Source organism: Saccopteryx leptura, chromosome 2, assembly GCF_036850995.1.
Source record: "Saccopteryx leptura isolate mSacLep1 chromosome 2, mSacLep1_pri_phased_curated, whole genome shotgun sequence".
Taxonomy (NCBI): Eukaryota; Metazoa; Chordata; class Mammalia; order Chiroptera; family Emballonuridae; genus Saccopteryx; species Saccopteryx leptura.
Window position 1 is genome coordinate 106731389 of NC_089504.1, and position 24386 is coordinate 106755774.

Consider the following 24386-nt stretch of genomic DNA (forward strand, 5'->3'; position numbering starts at 1 on the left):
AGATGGCCCAGGCGCTGAGGATGGCTCTGTGGCCTCTGCCTCAGGCGCTAGAATGGCTCTGGATGCAACAGAGTGATGCCCCAGAGGGGCAGAGCACCACCCCTTGGTGGGCATGCCGGGTGGATCCCGGTCGGGCGCATGCAGGAGTCTGTCTGACTGTCTCCCTGTTTCCAGCTTCGGGGAAAAAAAAAAAAAGAAATACAAATTTCTTTACTTTCAAGGAGGTTACTGATAGCCTAGTTGTCCAGTCACTAGCTACCTTATAAGTATCTGCTACAATGATTTTCAACTATCTTATTCCATGACTTGCCATCAAAAATTCAAGGTTCACCATATAGAATAAAGGCAACAAAAAAATTACATTCTTGGTTTAATCTCTGCTCATCTCAAAATGAAAGATTTACATCATTATTTCACATATAACCAGTAGCCAGGACATGCTACTCAAAAGGCAAGTACAGTGGAAATGTGTTTGTTACTTCTCTCTAATGAGTATAGATGGTCAAGCCAGAATGGAAATCAATTGTGTTACTAAGAACATTGTTTCATTCGGTTGACCTTTTTTATTTTCTGAGGAAGACTTTCTAGATGAAGGAAGCATTGACCTCTGTTTTGGTACATTGATTTATATTCTGATGCAAACCCCTCATCTCATCAGTGAATGGTAGCAATCAGTTTAGACCTGGTCCTGGTCCAAAGAGCATACTCTGAGTAGCACTAACAGAACAATGGGCTGAGGTAAACAAATCTGGTTTGAAGTAGTCCTTGCTCATAATAACTATACAACAGTGGTAAAATCACTTAATATCTCTTTTTTTTATTTTCTAATCTGTAAAAATAAAAGAGTTTGAGTAAATTCTGTGATCTTTATAAAGATCTATCAGTATAGGAGTGGTTCCTAAATTTAAATCCCACCTGTATCATTTTTATGTTACTTCAAATTTCAGATATTAAGCCTACATTAGGACTAATCTTGTACTTCCAAAATTTGGAGGCTTTTTTTCTCTGAAATTGCTTTCATAAATTATTAAATATTTTTAAATATTCAAAAGAACAAAATATTTTCCATAAGTAACATCAGGATTCTAGATTCCAAATTTCCTGTGGAATTTACAAAGCAATAAGCCTTCTTATTAAAGAAAAGCAGTGTTTTCTCCTAGTCACTTCAAGGACCAAATCCTATAGTATAGGAGCAGAAAATTGCAACCGCCCTAATGTCCTGAGAGAAGATGCTGTGACATGATTCTCAGATTACAAAATGCTATTTCCCATTAGCGAAGACGTGATTTTTTGTTTTCATGAAACACTTACCATCTGCACAGTAACATCCATCAAGACAGTGGAGATTGCTCCCAAGACATTGTTTCTCAAATGTGCAGGTGGGTGGGCAACAGCTGATACAGTCCCGATGGACAAAGCTATCATCACATTTATCCGCTGAAATGGGCAAACAGGGGAGCTGTGAGTCAAATTTATTCATCTCAAAAAAAAAATAGCGTTTCAAAAAGTTTGCAAGTTTACCAATGTTACTGCATCAATAACAAATCCCTGGAACTTATCAGTTTTGAATAGTTGGGGAATTTTTGAATACTAGAATAAGCCTAAAATTAACAATTGACACAGGGCTTAGAAAATAAGAAAACACACTGCATGCTGGGAAGTCATCTCTCCAGTCTTGAATGGGGTAGCCAGCGTGGGAACAGGCTCGTGCATACTCAGTGGCTGCCCGACAATAGGTATCATCATCATCCGTTCTGAAAAGTGAAAAGACAGAGTCAGAATCACGCCGGACATCCTGGCAGAGTCCTCATCTCTCAGCTCCTGACCTCCAGAAATGTGTAGTGTGCAGTGAATATTCCGATATTAACTGATGTCAGCATGTACATAATATGACATTTAACAATACAGAAAACAAAACAAAACAAAAAGTCCTCAGTAAATTGTCCTCATCAAAGTCTTAAATTATTTGACTACTTTTCTTTTGATTTAAGGGTGTCCCTATACTGAAAAAGATTTTGATTCTAATGTTGACGTTCTTCTCAGATTCCTTGTGTGTATTTTCTGGCTCCCACACAAAGCATTCCAGACCTTTTAGAATTTAATAAATCCTATTACAACAGCTAAAACGGTATCATAACAAAAGCATCAAATATAAAAATTATTTCAAAAATACCATGCTCTCAAAAACCTGCAGCACTTTTGAAAGATTGAATAAACAGCATCAAATTAAGATTTAATTTTTTTAATTCTTTCAAGTTTAAATTGCTAAAGCTAGTTATTTTTATAATATTGCCAAAAATAAATAATCTCTAATTATTTTCTTTCAATCACCCTAGAAGCTTCCCCAAACAAATAGAAGAGGTCAGCCAATTCCCAAAGCAGATTAACAAGGTACACACAAAATAAGCAGGGTTTATAATAAGATAGTGGGCTTGTTTCTCAACTCAATTCAACTCCAAATTCAATCATTAAATATCTTACAAGATAATGGCCTTAAGAATGTTGTATTTTGTGAACCTCAGCTTTTTCAGTATCTCTATTGTAAAAGCCACCCATCTCCAATTGCACTTATCCTGTGCTACTGTAATTGAAGACATGCAGCTTATCTAGTTCAATTAACTGAGCTTTAGCAGGAAAAGGGGGCAGAGCATATAAACATCAGAAACTGAAAAAATATTTTAAACCTCAGCAGAAAAGTCTTTGAAAATAGAGTGAGCTAAAATTATTCAATTGTTAGAAAGACATGAAGTTTATGGTTTCTGTTAAAATACATGTACTGTTTCCTACAATTCATAGAGGCTTTCAAACTTAACAAAGTAACCGAATATTGGTTTTCCAACCCAATGCAACTAGTATTAAATTAGCTACCATTTGTAAGTGTGTATGTTTCTCTTGGATCCGTGCTAGGCACGTTGTATATAGCACCACACCAAAACTCACAACAATCAGACAGGATAGAAATTATGATGCCAATTTACTGAGAGAAAATGAGTTCATTTTTCTCTTTTGGATGGAAACTTTAGTAAGGAAAATGAGCATGAAGAAATAGTTGTCTTTAAATCAATCGACTTTGTTGTGGTAGAACAAATATCATTTCCTTGCTGGTAAGTTTATCATTCTTAGAAATAGAAACAGGGCTTTAGTTAAAGGACTAGTATTGTATCACTCTTCAAATTTCAACTGCGATGCCATCTCCTCTGTGGAGCCTTCAGAGGCACTCCCTGATAAAGTTAGCAATTCTCCTGCATGACCACAGCACTTTGCATTTAGAGCACGTGTCATTGCTGAAGACCTGTTTCTCTGCCCCCATTAGAATCTGAGTTCCCAGGGCAGGTTTCTAGTCTAAATTGTTTTCTATTTCCCCGAAGTGTGGCACAATGCTCAGATCAGAACAGATGCTCAGAAAATATGCATTGATTCAAATTCAATATCCTATGATAATTCAAGCAGGAAATTAATTTGAGTTCAGTAGATTCACAGTGCTATCTCACAATATAGGCTAGGGTCATTGTGATGCAGCCCCTAATATATAGGGAATGAAGAAAATCTCCTCAGGGAGAAAGAACGAAGTAGGTCTAGTCCTGGGTCATATACAGAGAGGAGTGAAAGGCTAACTCTAGCTCCTCACTTCCACTCTATCAATGACCCTTACTCGATTTATAATGCCCTTCTTTTGGTATCAGATATCTGCTTTGCTCCGAAACCTGGCCTCTCTACCTCAAACATATCTCTGAAAGCAGCAGGTGATTTTAACCAGTAAAAGATGTTTCACTACCTTTCTACAGTGTGTCCATAAAGTCATGGCGCACTTTTGACAGGTCACAGGAAAGCAACAAAAGATGATAGAAATGCGAAATCTGCACCAAATAAAAGGAAAACCCTCCCAGTTTCTGTAGGATGATGTGGCAGCATGTGTGCATGCGCAGATGATGATGTAACACCATGTATACAGTGGAGCAGCCCATGGCCATGCCAGTCGAGATGTGGACGATACAGAGGAAAGTTCAGTGTGTTCTGTGGCTCACTAAATTCGAATCCATGACCAAAGTGCAACATGAACATTGGGGCGTTTATAATGAAGCACCACCACATAGGAATAACATTACTCGGTGGGATAAGCAGTTGAAGGAAAGGGGCAGTTTGGTGGAGAAGCTTTGTTCTGGTAGGCCATCAGTCAGTGACGAGTCTGTAGAGGCTATACGGGATAGCTACCTAAGGAGCCCTAAAAAATCTGTGCGTGAGCCACATCGAACTGCACTGAATAGGTATGAAACTGGGAGAGTTTTCCTTTTATTTGGTGCAGATTTCACATTTCTATTGTCTTTTGTTGCTTTCCTGTGACCGGTCAAAAGTGCACCATGACTTTACGGACACACTGTATTTTTATTTTCCCTTGGAGAAAGCTATTCAGTTTCAAAATCCAAAGCCTAAAGATATCAAGATTTTATATGGTAACTTCTCAGCGATGAAATTTCAGACAAAGTGAGTGTGGCAAAGACTCAACTGTCCCCATTTCCCTCTTCTCCTTGGTATTAGAACCTCTTAATTCCACGGCCAAAGCTGGCTTGTCAGTCCCATGTCCACATTTTAGCCCTGAGGGAGGGGGGTAAAGGACTTAGAGGGCTGCCAGCCTTTTTAGGAAGTGACCTGGAAGTCTTATACACACCCCAGCTTTTAACTCTTTGACCAGAACTTAAACACATGGCCACATCTCAATTCAAGGACTGCTGGGAAATGCTCTTTTTGGCTGGGCAGCCATATGTCTAGCAAAAATTTGGAGGTTCTAATACTGAGGAGAAGAGGGACCTGGGGACAAATACAATATACAGCTGATGTATTCTAGAATTGTACACCTGAAATCTAAATATTTAATATAATTTTATTAGCCAGTGTCACCCCAATAAATTCAATAAAAAAGAATACAATAGCCCTGGCCAGTTGGCTCAGTGGTAGAGCGTCGGCCTGGCGTGCAGAAGTCCCAGGTTCGATTCCTGGCCAGGGCACACAGGAGAAGTGCCCATCTGCTTCTCCACCCTTCCCCCTCTCCTTCCTCTCTGTCTCTCTCTTCCCCTCCCGCAGCTGAGGCTCCATTGGAGCAAAGATGGCCCAGGCACTGGGGATGGCTCCTTGGCCTCTGCCCCAGGTGCTAGAGTCGCTCTGGTCTGGTCGCGGAAGAGCGACGCCCCGGAGGGGCAGAGCATTGCCCCCTGGTGAGCGTGCCGGGTGAATCCCGGTCAGGCACATGCGGGAGTCTGTCTGACTGTCTCTACCCGTTTCCAGCTTCAGAAAAAAAAAGAAAGAAAAAGAATACAATAAAATAATAGAGAAAACTTTAATAATGGGCAATTTATAGTAAGTTCTACATTAATGATCATATTATAATGAATCTCACTGAATTTGGTCCCCAGAAACCACCTAGTCTAGGTATATGTAGCCTGGGAAAGTGTGCAGGAATCTGTGACCTTGGATGGGCAAAATGTTATATGTTTATTATCAGTAATTTCCAAATAAAATTTAGCATTTTCTTCAATTATACATTTAGGTAACACATCACAATATTCTTAGCAGTATCTCTGACTTTGTCACTAATATATCTCATATGTCATTTTTCTAATGTTTTCATTCTAATTAAAAGTGTTTCAGCTATCTCAAAATATTTACACTCATCACTGTGTCAAACAACAGGAGTTATTAGACCTGAAATACATATAAAAGAAGTGCATATATCAAAATCTCATTTCATTTACTATATTCATAAGTCTATTTCAATATAGTTTCCTTTGTCAACTTATGAATTCTATTTTGTGCATTCAAACATTATTTTGAAAAGGAATCTACAGACTTCTCTAGATTCCATAAAGGGATCAGTGGCCTAAAAAAATACTTGAGAATTGCTGTGTTCTGTTCATGCTGCTTATACAAAACAGACTGTACCTGTTATCCAGTAATCTTTTAATAGCAGTTAGTATAGTTTTCGCTTCACATTTTCCATTCAATTTTGTTAATTGATGAGATGCCCAAGTTACAAAAGAAGTTTTTGTTCTTTTTTTTTTGGATAAACAAAATTTTATTGCTAATACTGATTATTTCACTTACTTGCAAAGATCATTAACACAGCTGGCAATATACAAATATGGGTCAATATATTCATGGCAGCTCAAAAAAGGAAACTGCAACAGTATCTGGCACTTGAAGAAGATTGCCTGTGCAGAAAAAGATGGTGGTCACCAGATACACTCTATGGCAGGTGTGTACTCTCTTTATTTTCTCCTGATCTAACTACAACACTCTCTGTTCTTACTAGGAAACAGAAGATAATTTCTGCTTACATATTTTAACCAACATTTTTATAACTTTATATTTTTGTAATGAGTACTTTTATGAAATTCATTATATTCCCACTATTTCTGAAATAATTTGATATTTCAAATGCAGTATATTTTCTAAATTTAATAGTTGTAATTTTGTAGTGTTTGTGCTAAAAATGTTTAACGTTAAATATACAAACATTATATATGGGTATTATATCCAACACACCCAAACTTTTCACACGAAATTTACCTCAAAGGCTGGCATTCCACTGGAGCATGGATTTGGAAAATCTGAGGGTGTGGGCACACATTTGCTGGCATCTGGAGTTTGCACCCACCAACTATTTGCAAACATGGCGATGTCTTCTGTATAGTCCTCTGTTTCACACAAACACACAACACAAATATGTGTGATCATATCACTTCCCACAAACACACAGTTCATCAACAGAAACTCCCTGGTCAAAAGTTAAACTCTATAACTTTATAATGATCAATGATGTTAAGACTTCACAAGGGTGGGGGCAAAAGTAGGCTTACAGTTGTGAGTATGTGAGACAGTTTATTCTTGTGTTATTAGTTATTAATTATATTATTTTCCATAGGAACAACTGTACACCTACTTTTGCCCACCCCTATAACATTACTTTAGCACAATAAAAATAAATTGAACAAAGTGTCAATACCTAATAAAAGTTATTATCATTGAAGAGGAAAAACTTCACTGAAGTCACATGGGGAAGGGTTGAGAGTGAGTGGTACAACACACACTTTAGTAAAGCACTGATTAGCCCACAGTTAGTGCCATAGAGAGGAGAAAACGATGCATAAATCTGAGAAACATAAATAAAAGTTTGATATGCAAATCTTCAGAAAGCCCTCTCATTATAGTTGACATTAGTCTGAAATTAGCTAAAATTGTAGTTCCATTTAGGGGGTAAACAACAATAGGGATAAAAAACAAAACAAAATTCTGTTGAGCCCTTGAGGAGATTTCAAAGGAACCACACACACTGAAAAGCTGCTAAAGACTCCTGTTGGACGGAAGACTGAGAAGTGAATTCATTTCATCTGAATACATTGAAAAGTGTTTCTCAACACATTCAGGACAGATTGTTAAGAATCCTGATACTACCTCAGCATTACTCAGAGGCAAGCTTCAGGAGCTCGTGTGTCCATAGGGACAGTTGGTGGCAAGCACTCTGGGCTCTCTGCTCCAAATCAAATTTAAATTGGCTCAGGATCTGGCCTGAGAACAAGTTTCACAGTCAATGAAAATGAATCCTGCCCTACATTCAGACAAAGGCTGAATAGCAAATCTCAAAGACTTAGCAGAACCAAGCAAGAGGACATCTCGAAGTTCCATCTACAACTGTTAGCCTGAGATTTGAGCTTCCGGTCCTCCACCACCTAGACTCACACAGCCGCAAGTCAGCCTGGGAAGGCCTTTGAAGCTACCGCATCACTAGAATCAAAAATCTCAAAACAAACCTTTGACAACTCTCTCTCTGTATCTTCAAGATAGGAAGATAATGCTTGTAGGGAAAACAGCTATGTTAGGCTTGCTGGCTTACATTTTGCATGATTAGTGCATAAGCTATGAATACTTTCATTCAGGGTGGATGGTGGATTGCTTGCCCAACACTGTGAGGGGCCGTTTTCCTGATTGTTCCCTGCTGACTTGAGAAGCAGTTATGCCTGCCTGTGTGCTCAATCACCGCTGCAAGCCTCCAATAAACAATAACAGCCCAAAGCTTCCCAGCTCTGCAGTTCTTCTACTGTCTGCCTGAATCCAGTGTGGACCTGCCTGGCCCTGGCCACTGGCCACTGGCCTTACAATGCCAATGTGCTGTTACCAATTGTTAGGAAGATTGTGGGAGATTATCCATAAAAATGTTTTGTTTTGTTTTTCATAGTGTAAAATCCCAAACTTTATTGTGACCTTGAAGATTTCTTTTGATTGGTCCCACACTCCTCCAACTCCCAATCTTCATCACCTACTTCACCCCATCCCCTCTTTCCTATAGGAGAGCCTATAGGAAATAGGAGCCTATAGGAAAGAGCCTCCTATTATTGCTCAATCTACTGCAGTCTGCTGCCTTTATCCTGTGCTTCACTCAGACTCCTTCCTGCTCTAGTACTTGCCTTGCTTGTGCTGTTCCTCCTTCAGAATCACTCTTCCCTCCAACCTTCTCTCTGCTCTCTCCCTCATTTCCTTTAAGTGTCTACTTAATATGACCCTCAGAGAGCGTTCACCGTCCCATGATCTGGACTACCACCAAATGCACACTGTTTTTATCACTTTTGGCCTCCTTTCCTAATTTTTTTTTCTGAATGGCTGTTTGTTCTCACAATATATATATATATATATATATATATATATATATATATATATATATATATATATTTAACTATGCTTTATTTATTTCATTTTTCTCTATAATATCTACTATGAAAAACGAGAGAGCTTTCCTAAGTTGTCCTTTTATTGTGTCCCTAGGTTAGTATCTGGTATACAATAGGTGTTCAAAATATACTTGCTAAATAAGTGAGTAAATACAAGGTAGTTTGTAATATTTATTTAAAAGATTATTAGAATCCTAGAGCTTTCTAATTTGGCCCACTTTATTATCTCTGATGCTGTTGGGAATGTTACACACAGAACTAAGCATGGGCTTAGTCTAATATACTAATTTTAAAAGGAAAATATGGATGTTCTCTTAAAGAAAATTTTTAGTCACATTTCATTTTAAAACATCATATTTTTAAGTCTAAAGAACCAAAAACATTTTCTAAAGGTCCACTTATTTTAATGTTTATGCACTTTAATTACATATTAAACCTTTTCAACCACATATTTAGCTATTTTTACCTCATTGTATTGATAAGAGTCACAAAATTTGGATATTATGAGACAATTGGTGGTCTTAGAGACTATGGAACTAAAATTAAAATGTTTTATATAAATTGTTTTACATAAAGTATTTTATATAAAAGATAATACAAAAATACACAAAGATAAAAGATATTACAAATGTCTTATATAAAAGACACTACAAAGAGTAATTTATTGTCCATAGTGGGACATTTCTGAGAAATAAAATGAAGCATTATTGACTACGTTAGGAAAAATGAGTAAACCAGGTTTCTATGTTAATATGTAGCTAACTAAATTATGGAACCAAAACTCTCAACAAGACAACAAATTAAAATCTTTCTATAGTCACAAAAGTTCTGAAAAGCCTTTCTTTGTGATGTCATTCCCGAAGAATGAGTAGAAATGCAGACAGAAATACAATTTTAATTACTTTTAAGAAATTATGTATTCAATGGCATTCAGCTGAACTCACTGCTTCTAAAGATTTAGCTAATCGGCAAAGTACAGGCTGAGTTTCAAGAGAAATGCCAGGATCTTACAGCTAAAGGCAATATAGCTCATCTGTAGAAATCTTGTTGCATTACTAGAGTGTGGAAGAAAAACAGAGGGCAGGGTCTAGTCACATCCTTATCAATTATTAGTTTTTTTTTAATTACTCTGCTTTGCACAGTACAACAAATAAAATTGTAAAAATGCAGAAATCTTTCTTTAGGCTCTTCCCCCCATACTCTGCAGGGTCCCTGCCTCCCGCCAGTTTAGTCATAATTCAGTCCAACTGCCTCCAGCCAGTCTTCTTCCACGTATAATCTGCTAACAGCACTTGACTGACCAGTTATCTCACTGTGATCAACCATTTTATGTTGCAGGTTATCAAGGTCTGTTGGACTCTTAACTCAGATCCTAACCCAAGTCTCTTGGGCTCTAACAAGAGTAGATGCTCTTCTCTGTCCATACCTCCATACCTCCATACCATGTGCCCTGCAGGAGAATCACCCACCACAGTCTTTTCTAACTCTAATACTAAGACCTGAATTGAGTATTACTTTTTTTCCATGAACCTTTCATTCAAAAGAAAAAGAAATCAATAATTACCATTTGATTGGTTCTGCTTAAATCCAAATCCTTACTCTCCAGATTCCAAGTTTATGAGCTCTCTCATTTTAAATCCCCAACTGAATGGAAAACACTACTTTATGGTGGTCTCAATACTGTACATTCATGTGTATTGTGCTCATGGACTTTTGAACACATTCAGTTAGATGTTCTCATTTGAGCCTCCCAAGCTGGAAGTTCTCATGCCATTACTATTATCTCCATTTTACATATGAGGAAATTGACTCCTTGGAGCCCTGCTTTTTATATTAGCCACTAGTGGTCTAATCCTGATGATGTGTTGTATATCTTGGGTAAATGTTTGCAGTTCAACAAGGGCCTCTTAAAGCAATGTCTCCATCAAACACTTTTATTTCAGCTCCATTGTAGGCTTAAGGAGACCACGTGGAAATGTTTATAAATTAGCTCAAATGTATTGAGTTTAACTATGTGCCATACATTGTACTACATGTTTTGCATGGGTTATCTCTTTAAATCTTTGCAACTCTATGAAGTAGACAGTATTAGTATATCATTAAGTTTAGACAGTTTAATACATAGCAAAGCAAAATTTGAACCCCGCAGTCTGATCCCAGAACCCACACTTTAAGTAGGATTTTCACTGTACCTTAAAACACAACATATAGTCAACTCTTCTCTATTAAATTTATAATATTAAAAAGGTATTATATAGCACTTTACAGATGTAAAGTCAGTTTTTTACACATTTATCTAAGCGTAGGACTGAGAGCCAGTCAGATCTGTAATCCAAACCTGATGACAGCATTTTACAAGCTGTGTTACATTGGGCTTAAGCCTTGTGTCACTACAAAATTAAGGAAATGCTACCTACCAACCTTACAGAATGTTATAAAGGTTGGGAATAATATAGCTATAAGCTCATATTAACAATTATTATTATAAATAATATCAAGATATTTTTTATTTTTCATGATAACTCAAGGTTCAGAATGAGTATATCTATTTTTCAGCTGAAGAAACTGAGTGTCTGATAGATTACATGAGTTGCCTCAAACAACAAAACTTGTTCACAGTCATGTCTGCGGGTACAAGAACTACTAGTACCCTTTTTTATTTCACCTTTCCACGTGGACCTAAGTCATGATTATGTCCAGTCACTCTCTAACTCTGTTGTCAGTGTGCACTAGTAACCAAACTGATAGATAATACATCTTTAATAGTCACAGAGATTAGTTTCATGACTTTGAATAAATAAATGAATGATGATAAGTGCCCCTTTATACATAATAAAACATTTCCATTATTATTCAACTTCTATAATACTGTTCACATTTAATTTTCTTTACAAAACTATTATTTGGCAGGCATTTAATTTATTCCTATCAAGACTGAATGCAAAATAGCTTCTGCTGAAAGTGAACAATTTTACCTCAAATAGGTTTGAATCACTAAAATGTAAGCCCAGAAAAGGGAGGAATCTGTTTTTTTCACTGATATACCCCAAGCTCCCACAACAACACCTGGCACAAAGTAAGTGCTCAGTAAATATTTGTTACATGAGTAAGTCCTGTATCTTACTTTAGCAAATATAAACTATGACAGGATTTTCAAGAATGTTACAAAAATATTTTTCTATTCAATCTTCACTTAAAATCACTAAAACAGGCAAGTGATAGCTATCAATTTTACTCAATCTTGGACAAGTTGTATCCTTCTGGGTACAAACAGCTGGATTGTTGAAGAATAGCTGAGAAGGACCCACACATTCCTTCCAATCCCCTTACCTTGATGAATGATGAAATCGTCAGATTGAATGCCATTGTAGTTTCCACATAGGCCACATGACCTTCCTTTATGCTCTTCAGATATTTTGAGGTAAATTCCAGATATTCCATCCCAAGCCAATGAAAAACCAAAGGTTGTTTTCACCAGAATGTAGTCAGCAAGTTTCTCAAAAGAAACCTGTCCAATTGTCTGAGGCAATGTTAAACTTGAAAAATTGAACAAAAGCAATCTAAGAATTATAATGAAAGATCAATTACAGATGATTTCTTTCTTTCTTGTAGTAACTGAAACCATTAAAGATAGTTATTATTCAAAATTATTAAACTATGCAATTAGATTTCCCAAGCAACCACCCTACAAGAAATATTGATTTACAAAAAAATTTACTACCAAATCCCTGGTCAGGTGGTTTAGTGGACAAAGTGTTGTCCTGGCACACCAAAGTTTTGGATGTGATTCCAGGTCAAGGCACATATAGGAAGCAATCAATGAGTGCACAACTAAATGGAACAATTACGTGGAACAACAAGTTGATGCTTTCCTTTCTCCCTTCCCCCCACTTCCTCTCTCTCTCTCTCTTAAAATCAATGGAAAGATTTTTAAAAATTCAATTTTGAAGTAAAAAACAACAAAAATTATATCTGTTTCTCTATATTGATTTAGATTTTATATTTATATGGGTAATTATTTCAACCAGCCAAAAACATACTTCTGCTAAATATCAGTGATTTTTCATAATCTGGAAAATAATCTAGTTTATTTTGAGTAATGAGAGATTAAATGTATTTATTTTTATCTAGAGAGTTCAAAATAATCAAAAGATACTGCTCAAAATTTTAAAGTATGAACATGGTCAAAATATGTAAACATGCTGTACAAATTCTGATTTTGTTTATTTTAAACTTGGCTGTAAGGAAATCAGAACTTCTTTCCCCAAAGTTTCACCTTGGAGTAAGTCATTGTTTTCCAAAAGAAAAATGTCAAGACATAATATTATAATTTACATTTTTAATGCTGCAAAGCAAATTATTAGGAATATAGAATACTCTATCCGCCATAGGGCAGTGGTTCTCAAAGTGTGAACCAGGGTGCACTAGTGTGCCCTAGAAGATTTCCAGGTGCTCCCCATGGTATTCCAGAGAAATATGTGCCTATTGGGAACCAAAAAACCAACAGGGTTTTTGGAGTTTAGATTTTTGGGGGACAGAGGTGTGGGGAATTGGCTGTAAGCTGACAGTCTACCCAACCCCCACCTCCCTTGCCTGATTAGGTTGCAAAAGGCTGTTAAGCTGTGGTGCTGGATTGTTTACACTACCCCCCATATTCCCTGGAAAGACTGGAGGCAAGTTTCTTCTATCCTTTGTTTGGTGTAATGTTAAGATGATATGTATGGTGGGGGTTTTGGATTTCTATAAAAAAAGAATATGTGGCAATATCTAAAAAAGCTTTGAACATTCTACTACAATTTTCAACATCCTATTTATGTGAATTAGGATTTTCTACCCTCAACACAATTAAGAGTAAAAAGAGAGAAATTCTTCAATGTATTGATGAGGAAATGAGAGTTTGCCTTTCAAATATATGCCCAAACATTGAAGAAATCACTAGGACACATCAGGCTCATGTTTCTGATAAACACAGAATAAAAAAACAACACATTTGTGCTAGGACCTGACAAATTTACTAAATCTTACTAAGAATGTATCTATATATATAAAAAGGTAACTTTTTGGTTGTTTTTTAATTTTTTAACCCCTCTTTTTTACTAATTCTAAAAAAACATAACTCAAAATATGAAACATAAAAATGTTTTTTAATGTTGGAATAAATTTAATTTTTTCATATTTATTTCACTTAATTACCATAAAAGCATGCTTGGACTTTATATTTTTTCTTTAATATTTGACTTAATTATTATAACATATTTCTCAGAAATTTGTATATAGTGTGCCTAAAATTATTTGTAGAATTTTAAATGCACCCCAACTTCAAAAAGTTTGAGAACCACTGGCATAGGGGTTATAGTCATAATTTTTAAATTAGATAAAATATGGCCTATTTAAAGAGGGTCACAGTGAATATTTAAATTCCTGATCCAATGTCTAGTCTTTCCATTTTCCACAAGAATGTGCACATACAAAAGAAGTGGGAGAAACATGGGAACTAAAGAAAACTAATCAATTGGACATTTTAAAAGCACAGTAAGTTGCCTGTAAAACTTTGGAAAGAATACTATTCTCTTCCCACTCACAAGAATTACAGAAAAGAGCAAGTGTTAATAATTACTGAAAAGGAAGGAAGAAATCATTTTTATTAAGAAAGCCATGCTAACTGAAAATAATAAACTATCATGTAAGTGAGCAGGAGGTTAATAGGCATATTCAAACACTTCTGTTAAAAACTTGAATTTACTGAGTTCCATTTCAGGAAAAGAATAGCTACATGGCACTAAAACTATAAAACTAAACATAATTCATTAACAAAAGGGTAGTCCCCAAAGAAACAATTCACATTATCTAACCATTTGCCCAAAGATGTTTGCAGTTAAATTTTTACAGAAAGTTAGTAATTAGAATAGGAAAATAGTCTAGACCAGTGGTGGCATAGTGGATAGAGCAACAACCTGTGACACTGAGGACCCAGATTCAAGACTGAGTTTATCAGCTTGAGTACAGGCTTATCCAGCTTGACCACAGGCTAACCAGCTTGAGCGCAGGATCACTGGCTTGAGCATGAGAACACAGACATGACCCCTGATCACTGGCTTGAGCCCAAAGGTTTCTACCTTAAACCCAAGGTCAATGGCTCAGCTGGAACACCTTCGTCAGGGCACTTATGAGAAGCAATCAATGAACAATCAAAATACTGCAAATAAAAGTTGATGTTTCTCATCTCTCTCCCTTCCTGTCTGTCTTTCTCTCTCACTAAAAAAAAAAAAAAAAAAAAGGAAATAACTAAAAATTTACATTGAAGAATAAAAACACTTTAGCTAATTGCTTACATAATCTATTCATATTAAAAATTATTAACATGAGAGGACCTGAAGATGGCAGCAGAGTAGGCAGATGCACAGACTCTCAGCTCACACCACCAAACTGGATTACAAATTAATTTAAGAACAATCAGCATGAAAAACCAACTCTGGACTACAAGAACAGCTCTCAAAAAGCAAGGAGCAAAGCAGAAGCCACATCAAACCAGGTAGGGAGTGCCTGAATCTCCCCTGTTTACAGGAACAGGGGTGGGGGTGAGGCTGAGAGCCCAGAAGGGCTCCCACTTCAAGGAAAAGAACAGAAAATACTGCTCACAGCCACTTGCCTGGTGACCAAGGAACAAGGTGTGTTGAAAGGGTCAGCTTGTCTTCCAAAAAGAAAAGGGAGAGAGAGAGACAAGGGCAGAGGAATGCAAGGGACAACCTGAGAAGCTGACTCATCCAGTGGTGGAGGTGGCCATAGATGGGGGAGAGGCTGATCCTTCCACAAAACAAAAGACTAAAGTGCTTTCGGGTCACAGATCTCCAGACATCTCTCCAGCTCCAATCCAGTGCAACAAGACACAGCTGAAAACAAGAAGTGGGGAGTAGGGGCAGTAACAAAGGTCTCCATGGAGATCTGAGATACACCTCCCCCTACTGAAGCTGAGAAGACATCCTGCCCCTAGAGAGAGTAACTGGCAGATTAGGCCTTCAGAGTCTCAGGTTACATCCACCACATTCCTGCATACACTTTCAAATAAGCACCTGCTGAGATCAGTAAACAAGACTATCACCTGTTAAGAAAACAAACAAATCAAGACTTCAAAGTGGCACAAATCTGAAAGTGGATTACAAATAATAGCTGATGCCAACCCAAGAAGACCTAGAAATAACACAATTGAAAACTAAAGGCAGACAACAACAAGCCTAGACTCAACCAGTTCTACAAACAATACACCCAAACACACAGACATAATGAGAAGACGGAGAACTGCAATCCAAATGAAACCACAAGCGATACCTCCAGGAAATGAACTGAGTGATACGGAAATAACCAAAAGATGCAGAGTTCAAATAATGATTGTAAGGATGCTTAGGGATCTTAGAACAATAATGGATGGTCATTACAAACACCTAAATAAAGAAATAACAAGTATAAAAAAGGACATTGAAATATGATATTAAAAAAGAATCAGTCAGAGATGACAAATACAATATCAGAAATGAATACCACAATGGAAGGAATTAAAAACAGGATGGATGGAGCTAAGGATCGAATCAGCGAGTTGGAGGACAAATTGAATGAAGGCATGGAAACAGAGAAGAAAAAAGAAAAGAGTCTCAAAAAGTCTGAGGAAACTCTTAGAGAGCTCTGTGACAACATGAAGAGAAATAACATCCGCATCATAGGGGTTCCTGAAGAAGAAGAGAAAGAACGAGGGATAGAGGCTTTGTTCAATCATATCATAGTTGAAAACTTCCCTAAATTAATGCAGAAAAAACCCTCACAAGTTCAAGAAGCACAGAGAACTCCATTAAAGAGAAATCCAAGGAAACCTACACCAAGACACATCATAATTAAAATACCAAAGCTAAGTGATAAAGAGAAAATATTAAAAGCTGCTAGAGAAAAAAAAGACTATCATCTACAAAGGAGCCCCCATAAGGATGACATCAGACTTCACAACAGAAACACTTGAGGCCAGAAGGGAATGGCAAGAAACATTTAAAGTAATGCAGAACAAGAACCTACAACCAAGACTACTTTACCAGCAAGGATATCAATTAAAATTGAAAGAGAAATAAAAAGCTTCCCACACACAAAAAAACTCAAGGAATTCAATTTTCTAAGCCAATGCTGCAAAAAATGTTAAAGGGCCTGTTGTAAACAGATCAAAGTGGGAAAAGAATATAGCAAAAGAGGAATACAGCTTTAAAGAATAAAATAACAATAAAAAACTACATATCAATAATAATCTTAAATGTAAATGGATTAAATGATCCAATCAAAAGACATAGGGTAGCTGCATGGATAAGAAAATAGGACCCGTACATATGCTGTCTACAAGAGACACACCTTAAAACAAAAGATGCACGTAGACTGAAGGTAAAAGGATGAAAAAAAATATTTTATACAAATGGAAATGAAAAAAAAGCTGGGGTAGCAATACTTATATCAGACAAAATGGACTTTAAAACAAAGGCTATAGTAAGAGATAAAGAAGGCCACTACATAATGATAAAGGGAACAATTCAACAGGAAGATATAACTATTATAAATATCTATGCACCTAATATAGGAGCGCCTAAATATATAAAGCAGACTTTGATGGACATAAAGGATGAGATCAGCAGTAATACTATAATAGTAGGGGATTTCAATACCCCACTAACATCACTAGATAGATTCTCAAGAAAGAAAATTAACAAAGAAACAGCAGACTTAAAGGACACACTAGATCAATTGGATTTAATAGATATATTCAGAACCTTTCACCCTAAAACAGCAGAATATACATTCTTTTCTAGTGCTCATGGTACATTCTCCAGGATAGACCACATGTTAGGGCACAAAAGTGGTCTCAACAAATTTAAGAAGATGAAATCATATCAAGCACTTTCTCTGATCACAATGGCATGAAACAAAAAAATCAACCACAACAGAAAAACTCAAAAGTTCTCAAACCAATGGAAATTAAATAGCAGGCTGTTAAATAACGAATGGATTAAGAATGAGATCAAAGAAGAAATAAAAAAATTCCTAGAAACGAAAGATAATGAGCATACAAAAACTCAAAATTTATGGGACACAGCAAAAGCAGTACTGAGAGGGAAGTTCATAACACTACAGGCACACTTTAAGAAGCTAGAAAAAGCTCAAATAAACAACTTAACCCAACAACTAATAGAACTAAAAAAAGAACAGCAAGCCCAAATGTAGTAGAAGGAAGGAAATAATAAAGATCAGAGCAGAAACAAATGATACAGAGGATAAAGAAGCAATACAGAGGATCAATGAAACTAAAAGCTGGTTCTTTGAAAAGGTAAACAAGATTGATGAACCTTTAACTAGATTCACCAAGAAAAAAAGAGAGAGGACCCAAATAAATAAAATTAGAAAAGAGAGTGGAGAAATAACAACTGACACAACAGAAATACAAAATATTGTAAGAAAATACTATAAAGAACTGTATGCCAAAAAACTAGACAACCTAGATGAAATGGACAAATTCCTTGAAACATACAATCTTCCAAAAATCAATCAGGAATAATAAAAAAAACCTAAACAGACTAATTACAACAAATGAGATCGAAACAGTTATCAAAAAACTCCAAAAAAGAAAAGTTCAGGGCCTGATGGCTTCACAAGTGAATTCTACCAAATATTCAAAGGAGAACTAACTCCTATCCTTCTCAAGCTACTCCAAAAAATTCAATAGGAAGAAAGACTTCTAAGCTCGTTTTATGAGGTAAGCATAATTCTGATTCCAAAACCAGGCAAAGACAACACAAAGAAAGAAAATTATAGGCCAGTATCCCTGATGAATTTAGATGCTAAAATCCTCAACAAAATATTAGCAAACCAGATCCAACAATATATGGAAAAAAATCATACACCATGATTAAGTGGGATTTATTCTGGGGAATAGGCTAGTACAATATTTGCAAATCAATCAATGTAATTCATCACATAAACAAAAGGAAGGAGAATAACCACATGATAATTTCAATAAATGCAGAAAAAGCACTTGATAAAATTCAGCACCTATTCATGATCAAAATTCTGAGCAAAGTGGTAATACAGGGAACATACCTCAACATGATAAAAACCATCTATGACAAACCCACAGCCAACATCATACTCAATGGGCAAAAATTAAAAGCAATCCCCTTAGGATCAGGAACAAGGCAGGGGTGCCCCCCTTTCACCACTCTCATTCAACATAGTTCTGTAAGTCCTAGCCACAGCAATCAGACAACAAGAAGAAATAAAAGGCATTCAAGTTCGAAAAGAGAACTAAAACTATCATTATTTGCAGATGATATGATATTGTATATAGAAAACCTTAAAGTCTCAGTCAAAGAACTACTGAACCTGATAAATGAATTCAGCAAAGTGGCAGGATATAAAATTAATACTCAGAAATCAGAGGCATTTTTATACACCAACAGTGAACAGTCAGAAATAGAAATTAAGGAAACAATCCCCTTCACTATTGCAACCAAAAAAATAAAATACCTAGGAGTAAATTTAACCAAGGAAACTAAAGACTTGTACTCGGAAAATTATAAAACATTGATAAAAGAAATCAAGGAAGATACAAACAAGTGGAAGCACATACCGTGCTCATGGTTAGAAAGAATAAACATCATTAAAATGTCTATATTACCCAAAGCAATTTATAAATTCAATGCAATTCCTATTAAAACACCAATGGCATACTTTAAAGATATAGATCACATATTCCAAAAATTTATATGGGACCAAAAAGAACACAAATACCCTCAGCAATCTTGAAAAGGAAGTATAAAGTGGGAGGTATCACACTTTCTGATATCAAGTTATACTACAAGGCCATTTTACTCAAAACAGCCCTGGTACTGGCATAAGAGCAGGCATACAGATCAATGGAACAGAACTGAGAACCCAGAAATAAACCCACACTTTTATGGACAACTGATATTTGACAAAGGAGGTAAGAGCATACAATGGAGTAAAGACAGCCTCTTTAATAAATGGTGTTGGGAAAATTGGACAGCTCCCTGCAAAAAAAATGAAACTAGACCACCAACTTACACCATTCACAAAAATAAACTCAAAATGGATAAAAGACTTAAATATAAGCCGTGAAACCATAAGCATCTTAGAAGAAAACATAGGCAGTAAGCTCTCCGACATCTCTCGCAGCAATATATTTGCCGATTTATCTCCACGGGCAAGTGAAATAAAAGACAAGATAAACAAATAGAACTATATCAAACTAAAATACTTTTGAACAGCTAACGACAATAAGAACAGAATAAAAAGACAAACTATACAATGGGAGAACATATTCGACAATACGTCTGATAAGGGGTTAATAACCAAAATTTATAAAGAACTTGTAAAACTCAACACCAGGAAGACAAACAATCTAATCAAAAAATGGGCAAAAGATATGAATAGACACTTCTCCAAAGAGGACATACAGATGGCCATTAGGCATATGAAAAAATGCTCAACATCACTAATCATTAGAGAAATGCAAATTAAAACCACAATGAAATATCACCTCACACCAGCCAGAATGGCGCTCATCAACAAAACAACACAGAGTAAGCGCTGGCGAGGATGTGGAGAAAAGGGAACCCTCCTGCACTGCTGGTGGGAATGCAGACTGGCGCAGCCACTGTGGAAAACAGTATGGAGAGTCCTCAGAAAATTAAAAACCGAACTGCCTATTGATCCAGCTATCCTACTTTTAGGAATATACCCCAAGAACACCATAGACCTGCTCCAAAAGGAGAAATGCACCCCCCTGTTCACAATAGCGAAGATCTGGAAAGAGCCCAAGTGTCCATCCGTGGACAAGTGATTAAAAAGCTTTGGTACATATATACTATGGAATACTACTCAGCCATAAGACATGATGACATCGGATCATTTATAATAACATGAATAGACCTTGATAACATTATACGGAGTGAAATAAGTAAATCAGAAAAAACTAAGAACTATATGAATCCATACATAGATGGGACATAAAAATGAGACTCAGAGACATGGACAAGAGTGTGGGGGTAATGGGGGGGGAGAGGGTGAGGAAAGAGAGGGAGGGGGTTGGGGGAGGGGAGGGGAACAAAGAAAACCAGATAGAAGGTGAAGGAAGACAATTTGACTTTGGGTGAGTGGTATGCAACATAATCAAATATCAAAATAATCTGGAGATATTTTCTTTGAACATATGCACCCTGATTTATCAATGCCACTGCATTAAAATTAATAAAAAATAAAAAAGTGGTAAATTTTAGAATATGCAAATTATATCTTAATAAAGCTAATGTTTTTTCAAAAGCTAAAAAAAATTATTAACATGAGGAATTTATAGTAAATGCCTAATAAATATAATGAATAATAATAAACAGTAAATAGTATGAATATTAAGTTGGCAAGTGTATAAAAACTATACATAAAAAAGGAAATTATGTTTTATAAAGATATTTCATAACAATGGAATGTTAGTTGTATAGAGGTATAGTTATTTTGTTGTGAGTAGTTTTTGATTTGGTCACTTATCAGTTATCTCTTTCACAGTCAACTGTTTAAACTGCTTTTTAAAATAAAAGGTGTGATCATTCTGACATCTATAACATAAAATGATGCTGGTAGAAATAAGGCATAATGGGAAAAATTAGATAGTCTCCCAAAAATCTAAGAAAACTCCACTCATCCTAGGCAGGAAACAGGAAGAGTGTAAACTAAAATGAATATACTCGTTAATGCTGAAAATTGTTCACAGATTCACGACAAAACTCTTCATTTCCCAAGGGAGAGAATAGAAGTCCAGAGACATAAGGCATGATGGTCAAAGCCTCACATATTTTATTTCATTTTGGCAAACATTTCTCTAGCACTTGCTATGAGTTAGGCCCTAGGCCAGATTCAGTATTAATATACAATATTTAATTGGTTAGTAAGAAAACCATCCTTTTTCTGTCATAAAATATTTCCTAGTTAAAATTTAAATATTATATCTTTGATTTAACCAAGGGTTAGTATTCTTGAAAATCTTCTTGAATGTCATTTCTGTTTTATAAAACATAATTGTTAAAGTGCTCATTGTTACCTAAAATCCCATATAAGCAAGCCTCAATTACTATATAATTTAGTTCCAAAAAATACATATATAATGCATTATCTTCCCATTCAAATAGCTAAGCTTTCTTTTATAAGGAAATGAGAAGTACAGAACCCAAATGATCAAGAAAATAAGCTCAGAAAGACAGAGAGGCCACCCTGGGTTGCCTGACTTAGCCAATGCCTGGCCCCAAAGGGCTTCATCCAAAACCCTTTCTGCTACCATCTGTTGCCTCTTAAGGAATCTAAACTGATAGGGAAAGCATACAGGTCAGTAAGGCCGGAGTACTGGAAAGAATCCCCTGGTTCAAAAACTTGCTGGTGAATTCTAAATGATGAATAGAATTGTTTCATCCTGCAATTGACTTTTAATGGCATAACTCAGCCAGGAAATTGTTAAAACTAAACATCTCTATAATTATTTACATTGGAATGTGGATTATTCCACATATTCCTAGTTTAAAGTGTATAAAACTTCCACCAAATCAGTCAATCAATAAATCAATTAATTAGTCAATCATTCAATATACTCTTCTCTAAAACTCCAGATCTTTTTCTTGGCAGACAGAAAACCAGAAGTGGCTCCCTCTCTGATCTATTCAAAAAGACCAGCTACTATTGGCTCTGAATCTTTGTCAGAACTAATGGAAAATCTCAAGTGACAACCAAACTTTATTCACATAAATATGGAAAGAACTTGAAGAGGTTTAGTTTTATTTAAAATTTCTGCTTAAAAAAGAAAGGAAGGAAGGAAAGAAAAAGGAAAGAAGGAAGGAAGGAAGGAAGGAAGGAAGGAAGGAAGGAAGGAAGGAAGGAAGGAAGGAAGGAAGGAAGGAAGGAAGGAAGGAAGGGGAGAAAGAGAGAAGAAAGACAGAAAGAAAGAGAGAGAGAAAGAAAAAGGAAGGAAGGAAAGAAGGAAGAAAGGAAGGAAGAAAGGAAGGAAGGAAGGAAGGAAGGAAATAGGAAAAAAGAGAAAGAGAGAAGAAAGTCAGAAAGAAAGAGAGAAATAAAGAGAGAGAAAAAGGAAGGAAGGAAAGAAGGAAGGAGGTGAGAAAGAGAGAGAAGAAAGAAAGAGAGAAATAGAGAGGAAAAGGAAGGAAGGAAGGAAAGAAGGAAGGGAGGGAGGGAGGGAGGGAGGGAGGGAAGGGAAGGGAAGGGAAGGGAAGGAAAAAAATAAGAAAGTGAGCAAAATAACTGAAGACTAGAACTAAGATATCTCTTGAATCTTTCTTAGAAAAGATATGATCATCTTTTCTCCACCTATATTTGTATCTTACATAGGCATCAGGGAGTATAAAATAGTTAGATTCTTGACCTGGTTGGCCTTGGAACCTACTGAAGTTTTGATATCTGTATGATACAACTTTAAGATTACTATTAAAAAGAAATTCTCTCTTCCTAGTCTCCACAATTTACTTTTAGTGTGAGAAGTATGTAAATACTACTAATCCATGTTATTTTCATTATATCATTTGTTATATCTTACCTGATTCCATTCTTTTTTACTTCATGTCCATAAATTAGAATTTCCTTTTGGTCTGAAAAGAACAAGCTGATTGACCGGTAACAATAATACACTGAACCAAGGCATTTAGGGCTATTATGAACCTTAAAGAGAGAAAAACAAAAGAAAGAATAGAAACATATATATTTGAATTACTAAAACTATAATATATGTCTATAGTTTTATAGTATTATTAATTCTATGACACTTTACAAAAATAAAACTACATTTTGCATTTTCAGGAGAAAACAAATATTCATCTCTGAAATCAGACAACAAAATTAGCTTCATAGAGTACAAGATAACTTAGCATTTTTTAACATGGCATATATTAGGAAAAAAATAGTATAACAGGAAGACTGTAGAGCAACACAAAAAAACTCATCTGTCCTTTTCATGTCCATATTTTTTACCTGTTAGACAATCATGAAAAAGAGGCTCAAATAGAGCACTACACAAAGCATGTAAAAGGCTGCAACAGTGACCATGACCTCGCCAAAAATAAATTGCCCAGACACTTTAAGGAAAAGAGATTGTTTTCCCCAAAATTGATGGGAAAACTAGTAAATTCATAGAAAGAAAAAAAGAACGCAAGGAATAAAAAAAGAGAGAAGAGGCAGAAAAGAAGAAAGAGAACACCCTATTCCAAAATTAGCTTCCCAAAATCCACAAAGTAATGCATAATTATGAAACCATAAACTGAAAGAAAATATAAATAACTACATAGATGAAACTTTCTAAGCATAAAAGTGATAAGAAAAATTACCAATGATAAAATAGATGTTTAATATTGTAAGAATAAAATATATATTTATTTAATGAATAATCAGCAATTTTTTTTTTTTTGACAGAGACTGAGAGAGTCAGAGAGAGAGATAGATAGGGACAGACAGGAAAGGAAAGAGATGGGAAGCATCAATCATTCATTGCATCACCTTAGTTTTTCATTAATTGCTTTCTCATATGTGCCTTGACCAGGGAGCTACAGCAGACCAAGTGACCCCTTGCTCAAGCCAGCGACC

The 24386-nt window shown here is 35.8% G+C and overlaps 1 protein-coding gene across 1 annotated transcript in view; it reads right to left on the reverse strand.

The window, feature by feature from the left end:
• The window catches only part of OTOGL (otogelin like), a 149202-nt gene that overhangs the window by 103942 nt on the left and 20874 nt on the right, over nt 1-24386 (reverse strand). The window contains exons 8-13 of the mRNA XM_066368488.1: nt 23347-23468; nt 12048-12253; nt 6562-6689; nt 6097-6203; nt 1648-1754; nt 1312-1437 (exon numbers count right to left, since the gene is read on the reverse strand). Coding sequence (XP_066224585.1) covers nt 1312-1437; nt 1648-1754; nt 6097-6203; nt 6562-6689; nt 12048-12253; nt 23347-23468 — 796 coding nt within the window. The remainder of the gene's footprint in view (nt 1-1311; nt 1438-1647; nt 1755-6096; nt 6204-6561; nt 6690-12047; nt 12254-23346; nt 23469-24386) is intronic.